The sequence below is a fragment of the Rousettus aegyptiacus genome, unplaced genomic scaffold (genome assembly GCF_014176215.1).
Source record: "Rousettus aegyptiacus isolate mRouAeg1 unplaced genomic scaffold, mRouAeg1.p scaffold_m13_p_3, whole genome shotgun sequence".
Taxonomy (NCBI): Eukaryota; Metazoa; Chordata; class Mammalia; order Chiroptera; family Pteropodidae; genus Rousettus; species Rousettus aegyptiacus.
In genome coordinates this window covers 121,699,784-121,714,037 of record NW_023416306.1, presented here as the reverse complement: position 1 = coordinate 121,714,037, position 14,254 = coordinate 121,699,784, and the positions used below count along the sequence as shown (strand labels likewise).

The window sequence follows — 14,254 nt, the reverse complement described above, 5'->3', positions numbered from 1 at the left end:
AGCACTAAAGTTTTGGAAACCAAGTTATAATGCCAATGCTTACAAACAATACGTTTATCAGGAACTTATTTATACAAAGCAGTGCATCTTGTTTTCTATATTTTTCAAACTGTGCTCCAAGATTCAGACATGGATTAATGATGAAGTTGGTCAGGCCAAGGAAACAGAAGACCATACAACAAACAGGGCCAAGGTGGTATTTAGAGCCAAAGATGGTACTATACAAAACTCTTTTGAGTCAGTGTGTATGACCTGCTTCACATGGTATCATAGTCCTGGAATAAAGGTAAATCAAACCAAAGCTAGTGAGGAGATTCTTTAGAAAAGTTTAAGAGTATGTGCAACAGTCTTTGGGTTTTCCTCAAATTTCTTTCACTCTGATTCGTGAACATCTCTTGTGCCTATATGTAGCAGATCAAGCTGAGATGACTACAATGCCTCTGTGAGTCAGTGAACCAGCCAAACATTCTAAAAAGTTTTTAGCAGTCTCTAGAACCATGCTATGACACAGCAAGAACATGAGTTTACGGTGGCATATTTAAAAAGTCCTTCAGACATACCGCTTCCTATGGGATCAGGTAGTCATAGAGCAAAACCAGACATTGCAAGAACGGACTGATCTGTTTTAGGGTTAGATGAAGTTCTCTGAAAAAGCTTCAAGGTGGCTTTCTTTCTCATTGTTCCCTATTTGAAAATCATTCAAGAGGAGTTAAAAGGAGCTGTTCTCTCCATCGCCCCATCAACATTTCCAAGTTAACTTAAGAAGTGGGCCAAACTCTTACTCTTCCTATCTCCCCAAAGATCTCTTTTGACAAAGTCCCTTTTGTTGTTAGTAATGTTAGTAATATCACTTTATTCTTGGATTTTTTTTCCTGACATTCTTTAAAGTTCCTACTACTCTCTTGTCTTCATCTTTAATGTTATTTTTTCTTCCCATCTTCTATTTCCTTCAAAAAAAACTCATAATGATATCCCTTATAATCATAAGTTTCTTAGCTGCCTCATCACAGGTTCATTTGGAACCATACATATCATTTTTTAAAGAGCTTCCCATTTATCTCCAGCCATGGAAAGCTATTTTCCCCAATTTCTAAAATCTGCTTGCCCCAAGTCTGGGGCATATGGCTAGCTAGTCCTACCTTTCTTTCTGAAACTCTTATTTCCACCTCTATGATACATAAAAATAAATCATTAGGTTAAAAGTTCATGTCAAATTGGCACAAATTAATATTTTGGTGAATACTGGATTAAAAAAAATACATCTCCTTCTTTTAATCGAAGAAAAACTATTCCAGGACCATCTCTTATATGTGAAATACACAAGGATAAAAATAATCTTTAATAAAGTAATGTTATACTGTTTTATAAAAAGATATTAATTGTGGCTGAATGAGTTTTGTAGAACCCTTGCAGTCTTTACCTCTTAAACTTATGATCTGGTATATTGTCCAGAAAATAGATAATATGCATATTAATAGAATATATATGTATTCTGGTAAGATAAAGTTAAAACTTCTCTATAGAGGTCTTACTTTGTGAGATGATTCCATTGTTCAAATAACCTTTAAACTGACTACTCAACTAACTCATTTAATAATATAGAAATGAACTAAAAATTAACGTATGACTCAGTCAAGCTAGCAATAGATACATACTTCTTAGTGCTTATTTTCGCTGGTTTAACGTCTATCTTCTTATTGAGGTCTTTTAGTGAAGAACTGAGGTAGAGTTCTTTAGGAACTGAAGCCACGGCAGGCATGACGATGAATAATCTTTATTTTTCCACTTTTACAATGGATGATGTACTTCATTAAAAGTAATTATTTTCTAAAACAAAATGAACACAAATAATTCTGCTAGTTTTCCTCATTAACAGTAAAACAAGCAAGCATTAAAAAAAACAACTTCTAAAATATGTTCTTTGCTAACAGATTTAATTTTAAATTATCTTGAACATTTATTTTGGGAGTACGAGATATTAATAGACTATTTTTTTTTCAAATTTTCATTAACTAATGAATTACCATTTGTATCATTTTGCCTTAAGTATGAGGAATCTCCCCTGTCAGAGGAATTAACAGACTAAGAGCTTTTATATTTTTTCTATTAAATTTGCATTAATGCATGGATCACAAATTAGAAATATTTCTTTCTCATTGATGATATCAGTTTATAAAAAGAAGCAAGTGGGCAGGGGGGCAGGTAAGCAGTGCCACTTTATATTAAGCTGGGGATATAAACATGTTTCTGGCAGATAATACCCAAATACTTTGGTTTACTCTTTAAAGGTCTTTGATATTTCATGACATTCTTTGCTTCCTTATTTAATTTAGTAAATTCTAACCAGGAAGATGGAGAAGATAGTAAAACAAAATGAAGACAAAAGGAAGAAAGGCTAGATATTAAGTTGCGTGTGTGTGTACACATGCATGGATGCATGTAGCTGGGGCAGATCAGGGGAGCACACCGAATTGGAAGTCCTGGCAAGATCATAAGGGTCACCAAATGAAAACTTCAGGAATCTAATTAAGTTTATACAAGGTCGTTAGCTGTGAAGAACTAATTACAATTTGCAATGATACTGATACTGTAATTCATTTAAGAGATTATGACTTTTTTCTATCACTTGTTTTCAGTCTTAATGCTTTTCATTCTAGCAGTTTATTATTATTAGATGAATGAACATCATTGAACATTTAATTCTAAAAAGTTGGGTAAGGTACAACTTTACGGGGAAAGACTTCTGTTCACCTATGTGAAACTCCAAAAGCACCCTACTCTGCTTTGATTCTATCACATTTTATATTAAATATTAATACTTTCTGATTTCTTGAGCTCATCCTTGTAGCCCTGTACCCTTAATCCACTGTCTTAGTCACTAAATCTATCCGTCCTTTTTTCTCTGAAAGTCAATTTTATAATTTTCAGTCTTTTCCATTTATACTTGGTCCATGTATCTAAAAACACACATTTAACTTTACCGAGAAGCTTTAGATCCATACATTTAAAAACAATGATCTCATATATAAACAATTTCTATGTTTTCCCCCTATTCTGTGTTCTGTGTCTGAAGCTGTCGTGACATGAGAGAAAGCCTATGGACCACACCATCACTTCCAAATAGATAATTAATGTTCAATATGTCCTTCTAGTTAGGTTATCTAATTCATCACCAATTCATCGCCAAAACAGCTAAAAGCATCTATTAAAGAGAGAGCATGCATGGACCCCTTGAATTTCTTTATACTTATAGAGACAACAGCATCATTTGAGTGTCTTATGTTGTAAAACACACTATGTTAAGTGTTAAAGATACAAAGGGTATATAATATAGTTCCTGACTTCCCAGGATAAACAGTTCAGCTAGAGAACATATTCTAACCTCCTATACCAACCATCTCCCAACATTGAGCAAAAAACCAGAAATACATATAACATGATGCCATTTGTATAAAATTTAAAAACGAATATGCTGAACAATACATTGTTTAAGAATACAAATGAGGTAAGTCTATAAAGAAAAACAAAGAATAATAAATATAAAATTCTATTTCTAGGGAGATAGACAATGTAATCAGGGAGGCATAGGCTAGGAGCATCAGCATTATCAGGAAGAACAGGTGATCGCAGGTGATCATTTTATTATCATGCTTTACAGTATATAAAAGAATGAATATTTGCAATGTACTTAACATATATTTCATAAAAAAATTTTTGAAGAAAGCGATTATAATAATGTGAGTATGAATTAAAATATGCAAATTATATATAAATATGAAAAGAATACTAAGACGTAAAAGTTAGGAAGTTATGGGTGAAACAAGCAAACACAAAATATATTTTTAAATATTGATTTAAAAAATAAATTTAGAGTAATAGAAGAGCCTGATATACATATAACCTTGTAAAGTACAGCTGCCATACAGTGGTATGAGTGGAAACCAAGAGAATGAGCATTTAAAAAATAAAGAAATACTATGGGCATGCCACCCTGAACATGCCCGATCTCATCTGATCTCGAAAGCTAAGCAGGGTCGAGCCTGGTTAGTACTTGGATGGGAGACCACCTAGGAATACCAGATGCTGTAGGTGATAAAAAAAAAAGGGGGGGGGGATAAAGAATAAAGAAAAAGAAGTAGATTGTAGATAACTTTAAAAGAAACTGGCAAAGAAAGAAGGAAAAAGACAGACAGACAGACGGGATAGAGTGGAATGGTGTTCCAGAAATATAATTTCTACCGAAACATAAGAAGCAGAGGTTGAGGAATAATACTTTGATTAAGAGAAAGTAAGTTCGAGAAAGTAACTTTTCAGGAAGGCACTTAAAGAAATCTAAGGCCTTAGTGATACTACAACAGACATCACTGTGGCAGAGGGCAGGGGACACTGGAGCTTGGACTATTTAATGAGAGCCAGAAAACAGTAAGATAACAAGAGTTATCCCTGACTTTTCTGTTCCCAGCTAGCTCAGTTAGGATCTTAAGCTTTCACTCAACCAAGAAAATCAACATTTCCTCTCCTAACATAGGCCAGCTCTTGAAATATAATTCCCAAAAGCCCAATCATTTTTTTTTTTTTATTGGTGACACTACTAACTTTACTAAGGACTAAAGGCAAAGGTATGCAGAGTAACCAAGTATCAGTCTGACAGTAATGTTTTCCAATTCTATCATCTATCTGGGTCATCAGTACTATTGATCTAACCACAGAATGTATGTTCAAAAAGTCAGAGTCTATTTGTTGAGTCATTACAATTAGGTTTCTTGGTTTGAACCTTTTAAAATGAAGTCTAGAATATGCTCTCAGTTGAATTTCTCACGATAAGTATCTTTAAAACTTGGCTCTTTAAAAGACAAAGAATATAAAAACTATGTAAGCTACCTAGGTAACTTAAAATAGCAAATTATTTAGCTATTTCAAAGTTCAGTTCAATTCAAACATTCACAGACATTCTGCTGTATGGAAGGCACTGCACTTTTAGGAACTTGAAGATTAGATGTGATCCACTTCCTCACAAAGTTTATCTAATATGAAAGAGAAAGTTGTAAGCAGTGGTAGTACAACATAGTCTTCCTACTTACTCTTTGTAACTCTTAATATCAAATTAAAAGAGTTACAAATATATAATACACAATAAAGAAAATTAAGCAAGAAGATTAAGTATGACTAGAGGGATCTTGGGAGGCATCATGGGAAGATATAGCATTTATGTGAGTTTTGGTGGGAGAAGGCTTTTGAGAGAGATGAGTAACAGTATAAGGAAAAAGTCAAGAAAGTAAAAAAACATCTCTAGGAACTAGCCAGTACAGAGAATGAACAAGGATCTACTAGACACTACAGTCTGAAAAAATACTCTAGGAACAGATAATGATTAAAGGCCTTGAATGTCACCATAAAGCATTTATTATTTTATTTTCTAAAAGCAAAAGACCAGGGAAGGGGGTATGGATCACTTGATAGGTTATATAAATAAATGTCTGACCACTATACTGTATACCTGAAACTAAGATAATACTGAATGTCAACTGTAATTGAAAGATAAGAAAATTGAAAAAAGAAGTTACAGAGCACCATAGCAGGGTTGTAAGAAGGGATTTATATGATCCAAATGCACAACATAATTATAACTTTAAAAGACTGGAGATAAGAAAGACACTAGTTACCTATCATAATGATCCTAAGGGAAGACAATGAAAGTCAGAACTAGGGAAAACAGATGGAATGGAGGAGGCAGATACAAGGAATACTGCAAAGGTAGAATGACAGGACTTGGCAAATGATTAAACACATGGAGAGAAAGTGTGGGGATAAGATTATGATGACATCCAAGTTTTTAGGCTTCTAGGAGAAAGATTATGCTTTTTTTAAAGTTACCTTTTCTGTACTTATTTGATTTTTGAGAACAGCTGAAATAAGTAAAAATTTTCTCTGATAATGTCATCAAAGAATCGCAGTTTTTTCCACTTTCATTTGCAAAATTATGTAATTTATTCTGTCAAATAAGATGCCTGGTGTTAAAAATACTCAGAGAATTGCCTTAATTGCTATTTCAGTTTCTACAATCACACACATTTCTGCAGAAGTCAAAGCATGAGGTAAAGGGTGATTTTTTCCCTAATCAAAAACAAAGAAGGGTATATATCCATCTTAAATCTATGTAAGATTTAATGTGTTAAATTTTTGTTAAGTCTGCTTCATTATACTATTAAAGAAATTTCAAAATAGATTGACAGAAAGTAAATTAGGGCCAGAATGACTGACTGAATTCACAATTTCCTTATTTGGACTGCAACTGTAAAAACAAGGAAAAGAGCAGCAGCAGTTTGTTTCTGTTACAACAAACTAAAACAAATTAAATGTAACAGATAACCCATTAAAATTACATTATGCTTCAAAAAGGGCTGTAAGTAAAAAAAAAAAAAAAAAAAAAAACTAAGTATATGTATGAAAAACTAAAGTTCTTTTAAAACAAAAATAAATTTTCTTAAGATGTGTAAACCTGATAAAGATTAAGAACTCCAGCTTTAGTCAAACAGCAATGCTCCAAAAGTGAAATATGTACAGCTGGAAATGAGTTAACAAATGGGGAGAAAATAGGAGACATATAGTCTTACTACTACAGGTTACAACTGAAAAAGTATAAAAGTCCTGCAAAGCAATGCTACTCCAAGTATGGTCCACAGACCAGTGCTGTTTGGGTAACTGTTACCAGTCTGTGATAAAACACAACACTTATGACAGAAAGTAAGTCAATTAACCATATCAAACTTTTTATAGCAGTAAGACTTTCTCTATGAAGAAAGTAGTATAGATTATATTTTAGTACAAACTTCAAGCCTGTAACAGAGACTGACTACTTTAAGTAACACTCCTCTAGGGGATAAAGAGAGTTCCATAGGGCTTCTGATCACAAACATCTTAGTCTAGTTACCAAGGCGAAACCAATATTCATTACATAACAAGCCAACAATTAACTGTTACCCTATATATTAATATGTGATTCCAGTACCTGGGAAATCAGGAAATCAAAAGGAGGGAAAAATTTGGTGTAGCTTGGGGGAGAGGGGGAAGGGAGGGGGCTTCTTCCAGCCCAGAGTGCACTCCTCTCTCTTTTATGCTGGTCCCTCTTCCTTCAAGGACCAACTTAAGTTCTACCTCTTCCATTCTTGATGGTCCCAGTTCTTGGAGTTCATTTTGTGGTCTAAATGCTACAGTATTTATCACATTGTTCCTTTAAAATTGGACCAAATACTGTATTAAACTAGGCTTTAAGATCCTCATGCTTCATAAGCATGCAGTGCTCATGATGATGTGATAAGATAGACATAAATTAGCCCTAAGAAAAGGTTATAGCTATGAATACAGTGCAGGGGGAAAAAAAAAGCATTTTAGTAGAAGAAACCAATACAAGCAAAGACACAAAATAAGGAATTAGTATGAGAAGGCAATTAGAAAGGTAAGAAATTACTGGGACATAATCGATTCAATCAAGGGATTACACTGGTATACCTTTACATGCCATTACTCTGACATGGTAGAGCCCTAGCATCTACCTCAGTAATCCTTACAGTCAGCACTTAACTGCTGGCTAACAATAAATGATATTAGGTAAGGAGATGGAGTCACTTTACAGAGGACTTTTGAAGCCATCCAGAATTGTTTATATTTAACTCAGCAGGTAATACGCCAGTTCTGAAAGGAAAAATGGTATCTCAGGGTGGGTCAAAGAGGGGATATGCAAGATGGATTTGAAGGAAATGGGAAGAGAATGATACTTTGGAAAAAAATAACTAGCAGACCACTGCGGGGGAGAAAAAAAATACACACACACACACAAGAAGGTAGAAAACATGCTTTGATTAACAGGCTGACTGAAACAATATTTTCTCTTGTGCATGTTCTCTCTCTCTCTCTCTCTCTCTCACACACACACACACACACACACACATTCTACCCTAAGAAATGTGATGAATGGTAGTGCTGTTAACAAAAAGTAAATACAGTACTGTAGTTTTAAAAACTTAGCTGCATTTGGACTGGATAAAACTTTATTGTTGGGAGGCTACCCTGTGCATTATAGAATGTTTAGCAGCACCTCTCTACTCACTAGATGCCAGTAGTATCCACCGCCTTCATTTTAACAACCAAAAATGTCTCCAGGCATTGCCAAATATACCCTGGGGGAGCAAAATTACCCCAAATAAGAACCACCAATTTACAGAAAATTTTAAACATGCTGAGTGTGTGCAAATGAAACAACAATCTAAATAAAGATGCCTTGATAGAGATGTAAATATGCAATTAGAGTTACAGTCTACAGAGAGACCAGAGAGCTATTAAATCAACTATTAAGGGATTAATATCAATTTTGATAATCTCCAGTTTGGGGAGATAAAGTATTGGTATTGAAGTGATAAGTTATCTAGGATATGTTTCAAAATAATTCTATTTTCTTCACTTTTATGTACATTTTAAAACTCCTATAATAGTTTTTAAAACATAGACATCATTTGTATTAACTAAAATCACGGACTAGAATCACAAAGGAAATGAGATCTTGCTTATCTAAAGCTCACAAGATACTTAAAGGCATCAGAACTTGGGGTAAGGGGTGGAGCATTCCTAAAGGAAAAAAGAAACATAGAAGGAAAACTAAGCAAGTGCAATATCATGGAAATTAAAGAAAACGAGAATTCCAAAGAATTTTTACAAACTTCTTACAATGCTTTTTTAAAAAGTAAAAGAACTAGCCCTCCTTCTCAAGAGTGTATAAAACAGCTTCAATTTGTTAAACATTTAGAATACCTACATCTATTCAAGGTGCTGTGTTGGGAGTTACAGGGGATACAAAGAATACACCTAACAAAGTTTCTACTTAAGATAAAAGATAAATACACAATGGTAATACCTAGCAAAGTACCATGATACAGGCAGTAACAAACCATGCCCAAATCTGTTGCTTTTATTAAGGACTATGACTAAAAAAACAAAAGAGTAACTTTTCCAGAACAGGTGTCTATCTACTGTTATAATCTTAACCCAATGTCTATCTCCTCTACCTCTTTACTTCCTTAATTTTTTTTAACAGATGCAAAGTAGATGAGTAGGGAACCAGATAATATTTAGTATGTACCAAGAAGAGACAAGGTTCTCAATCCTAGCTGAGCACTGCAATCATCTACAGAACTTTTAAAAAGTGATGCCCAGAACCCACTCCTAAACGGTCAAATTAGAATCTCTGCACAGATGTATTTTTGTAACTTCTCAGGTGAATTCTAATGTGCAGTCATGAAAGAGAACCATGGATATAAGGAAAAGATACAAGCACGTTACTAGAAGCAATGAAATAACATAAAGATGACAATTAGTTTCCATCTGAAATCAACATCTAAAGTCATATGATTCCCAATCTACCAAAATTATGAAATCATTTTCAAACATTTTAATTGAGAAATTAAAATTAAAATAAGTATCTTATTATTAACTTTATTCACTATACATAAGTACTGTTTTACTTGAATAAGGTTATAAATATAGAATTTCAAGTAATTTAACATTTACTAGTAAAAATTTTATATTATGAAAGTATTGTAGGTCTTAGATTCATTTTCTATTTAGTATCATATGACTTTGAGCAAATTCCTTGAATCCTCCCAACATCACCACTGCCACTACTCATTTACTTTCATCTGTAAAACGGGAATGATTCATAGGTATCGTATCAACAAATATATACAGAAAAATGCTCTGAATATTGTAATACGCAATGAAGATATAAAGCATTATGGTTAAAGAAATTGGAAGTGTACCTTATTCTGCAACCATTAAATCCAAACACTAGCCTATATGACTTTGTCAACAAAATTATGGTAGGTGAAAGACAGCCACAAAATCCTTGACATTCTTTCCATCAAGAGGCAGCGATCTATCGAGATCTATCACAGGGTGGCGGGGAGGGCTCTGACTGCTCCAACCAATAGAGAATGTTGGATGGAATGCTGTGCCAATTTCTGGGTCCTGGCTTTAAGGGACAGCTTCCACGTCCTGTCTCTTCAAACACTTACTCTTGGAACTCAAGACTCCATACTGTGAGAAGTCCAAGCCACACAGAGTCTACATGCAGGTACTCCAGTTGACACCTCCAGTTGAACTCCCAGCCATCATTTAGCGCCATCTATGTGAATGAGCCATCTTGGCTGTCTAGCCCAGTTGAGCTTTCAGATGACTCCAACCCTGTTTATCTGACTATAAGTGCAAGAAACCCAAAGTGAGAACCAACCAGCTGAGTCCAGTCAGCCCAGTGAAACATAAGAGACAATTGTAGTTTTAAGACACTTTGTGTTGGAATGATTTGTTATACAGCAATACGTAACTAGAAGAGTAAATAAGATTTTTAAAAATTCTTAATTACTTCTAAAATAGCAACTCATATTTAATGGATTTTTTCTTTCATTGCTACAAAAATAAGTATATTCTCATCCATAAAAGTTCACAATAAAATATGCTTGAAATTTTATGGAAAAAAGCTGATGTGTTGGATTTACTTTCCAACTGTCTTACTTTACAAAAGCCTTTTTGGTTCTTTCCTATTACGTTCCATTAATAAACAAATGACTATAATGATTAATAAAGTTAAAGTAAATATATAAAAAATTAAAGGCTAGACAGGTAGCTTTAAAATATTTTTGTCAGTTTTTCTCATGCACTGTTTTTTCACAATACATACCTATGTGCAATTAATGTATATTTATGTCATTAATGACAAGTTATTTTTTACTATTATAAGGTCCTTACCATCTAATTTTAAAGATGCACTAGTGTGTCATGAGAAAAAAAAATACACATTTCAAGGTAGCCATAACAATATGATAAAGACATAGAAGAACCTACATCACCTTTCCTATCAACTGGTCCAGTACTGTGGAGTCATGCGAAACTAAATACATGATGAAATACGTTCGACAATGAACCTTAAACAGAATCTGTTGAAATGCAAAATCTGCTTACACAGCAAAGCCAAAGAGCAAGCCTAGCACAGGAATACATCCTTAACAAATATCACTTGGCATTTTTAATGACTGCAGAAGAAAATATACAAAGCTAAGGATGCTTGCACATTCAGCAGGAGTTAACATCCTTTAGTTCGGCATTCCTTTCATCTGAAACTCGGAGCTCTTAATAGTAAATTCCTTAGGCTTTACAACACCTCAGTCTTCTGGTAAATATTGTGTTAATGATTAAGTGACTTGCTTCAAGGTCAGAGAATGAACTGGAGGCAAGAAATAAACTCAGAAGTGTGGTCTGCCAGTTTACACATAAATGAGTATCATTGTGATTCAGGGTTCTGATTATTTCTAAGGTAGAGTGGAGGTGAAATTAACTTGTCCCACAACTCCAGGAAAGAGGCCAAATTTAAAGAAAGAAAAGCTTTTATTCGGGGAATTCATAATTTTAAATCTAATGAACTTACAGGTTCCTTAAACTCATATTTAGACTTCACCAAAAGCAAGTTTGACTGGGACAGAGGAAGGATTGGGAAACACTCTGAGGGGTTAGAGTAAGGCCTGGGATTGTAGCTCATTAGCAAAAAATGAGAAAACGGAAGCAAGAGGTAGTAGGTCAAAGTCGGGTGTGAGTGTCCACGGTTAAAGCCACCTTCTAAGACGGGAAAACAAGTCCACACGAAACCTGCTAAGCAATCCTAGGTGGGCAGCGGGAAAAACTCAAGGTTGGGCCCTTATTCCAAAAGCCCATTCTAGGTTTGGGTCGTCTCACTCCTCTCTGTGGTCAGGGCTGTCTCCCAGGTGACCAGCGGCTGATGGAAAGAAAGGGGGTTCACTGCAGTCAGCTACATGGGGAACAAAGGCGAGATCCAGACCCGCACTCACCTTGGCGCTGAATGCGTTTCGCTAACGACGGCGTCCTTCCCAAAGGCCCATTTCCCACCAATCCCAGGAAGGATTAGCCTTCTCTATCCCGACAGAAGGAGGCCCAGCTCATCCCCCTTTCCCAATTTGCACTGCGTTGAGACGCGTCGCGTCCCTGACGTCACGGAGGGTGGGACTGCGCGCGCGCGCCCGTGACTGCTTGTCCCTTCCCAGCCCTGCCCCTGAGGGCCGCGGAGGAGGGCGGGGGAGGACTGCGGAGTACTTCATGGGTGGATGGGAGGGGGGAGGAGGAAGAGAGGGTGGGCGGGGCCAAAGCTACGTTTAACCGGTGCTTAGCTCCGGCACTGTGGAGTTAGTCGAATCGCGGAGCTGGACACTTAGGAAGCTGGGCTGTTCTTACGCTTCTTAGCTACGCACCTTCTCCCCCAGCTCTGAGTAATGGAACTGCTTAGAAATTTTGAATCCTCTCAAACTCTGGCCAAAAGTATAACATTCTCCAAAGCCAGGCCTCTGGATAGAGAATAACGGACGTTATATATTCACACATAATGTCAGTTAAAGGCCCAAACTTACAAAAAGAAAACGTGAGATCTGATTTTTCTCACGAGGTAACCTTGTACTCTCCTAAAGATAAATGATTGGTTGCTCCAATTATCTGTAAACATAAAGTTGCTTGAATGGTATAGCTCTGCGTGGTCACTAAGTTGCTAGGGACAGTTCAGGTGTCTCACGAATAGGAAAGCTGGGAGTGAGATCTAGTAAATGCCTTAGTGAAAGTGCGTGCCATATAGGTGTTCAATAAAGTTGTAATGAATAGTCCACCAGTACTTCACATATAGTTGTGTTTCAAATAATTTCCATTACAAGGAAATATCTACAAAAATAGGGTAGCTTTTATCATACCTGTTATACATTGTTTCCCAAAAGATTTAAGACTGATACAATGACATTTACTGCCTGGAAGTGTTAACTAGGAAACCTTAGCAAATTTTTCATAACTAAGGAGTAAAATACATCTATCTTTTGAGATGGATCTTAGAGAAGAAAATTGGTGAGTTTGTTGTTGTTCTTTGTTTTTGTTTTTGTTTTTTTTTTTCTGCTGAGCAACTTGATGAATTTGAATATGCAAAGAAAACCCCAGAGCTGAGTTTGGGAGTAGGAACCAAAGACAAGGAGAAGAATTTGGAGTTCTCTGAAGACAGTCTCAGAGAGAGGACACAAGCAATGTTAGGTGATGGAGAAAAATTGCATAATAATGAATTAACAGATGAAAAGAGTCATCAATGGTGGGGTGGCAGAAAGAGTTTAGTAAATAGTACTCTTTAACATTCACCTAAAGTTATATTTGTTGCTCTGATGTAATTTTCCCCAATTCACCCCCTTCCCAATAAGTGACATTCCCTTATTTCCCTAAAGCATCAGTCAAGTTTGCTAAAACACAAGTACTGCTTGAGAATTTTTTTTTCTTTTTTCTTTTTTTTTTAATGAAGGAGAAGTTCCACATGTGGGTCAACAAGTGCAGAAAAGAAACCAGGCACAAGATGACAAGACGATTCCCCGACTGAACTAAGGTGGTAAAAGCAGAAAAAACTAAGAACATTCCCAGGAAATGCAAAAAAAAAAAAAAAAAAAAAAAAATCGAGGACCAGCTTTGGGCTTTTTTAAATTAGTGGGATAAGAGTTTTTAAGGAGCAGGGCAGATGAAACTATGCTTATTGAATTGCATCATAAACCCTAGCTCTTTTTCAAATATGTGTTGTAACAAACCAGGCAGTAGTATCTATGGGACCTAAAATTTAATGATCACTAGCTGTGTAGAGGGCATGGCCCATATTTGATCATAGCTTTAATTCCTGTGCCATCCAACACAAGCAGTAATCCAAAATATACTGAGCCTGGTTCATCTGCATCTTTTCAATAAGTATTTACTGAATGTATGTTCTATGCTAGGCAGTATTTTAGACTTGCAGTGTAAAGTCTATCCTTAATACAGGGCTGAATTACATTCTAGTGGGGGAGACATATAATAAGCAAATACATGTATACTATAGGTATTGCTAAGTGCTGAGGAGAAAAATAAAACAGGACAAAAGGCCAGCAAAGACAGTGGTATTTTTGATGAGATAGGGGAAAAGCTCTCTGACAGTATGACATTTCCACACAGCATTGATGAAGAGAAGGCACGAGCCATGGATACATGTGGGAGAAGAGAATCTAGACAATGGGAATATTGTGGGTGAAGGCAGTGGGGCAGGAAAAAGGTGAGTGTGCTGGAGGAACAGCAAGGAGGACTCAATGGCTGGCATAGTGTCAATGGGATCATGATAGGAGATGATCTCAGAGGGGTAGGGAGGGAATGGAGCACA

The 14,254-nt window shown here is 35.7% G+C and overlaps 1 protein-coding gene and 1 pseudogene across 9 annotated transcripts in view; one reads left to right on the top strand and one right to left on the bottom strand.

The window, feature by feature from the left end:
- Positions 1-12,032, bottom strand: part of USP8 (ubiquitin specific peptidase 8) — a 62,372-nt gene extending 50,340 nt beyond the window's left edge. For 5 of the 9 annotated variants that reach the window (XM_036238778.1, XM_036238775.1, XM_036238777.1 and 2 more), the window contains exons 1-2: positions 11,889-12,032; positions 10,065-10,245 (exon numbers count right to left, since the gene is read on the bottom strand). In XM_036238778.1, the coding sequence (XP_036094671.1) occupies positions 10,065-10,174 (110 nt within the window). In that variant the 5' untranslated portion in view covers positions 10,175-10,245; positions 11,889-12,032. Of the gene's footprint in view, positions 1-1,655; positions 1,828-10,064; positions 10,246-11,888 lie in introns of those variants that run through there. The other 4 variants (XM_036238776.1, XM_036238782.1, XM_016128612.2 and 1 more) reach the window with 3 other exon arrangements.
- Positions 3,974-4,092, top strand: LOC118601418 (annotated as a pseudogene).
- Positions 12,033-14,254: the final 2,222 nt, after the last annotated feature.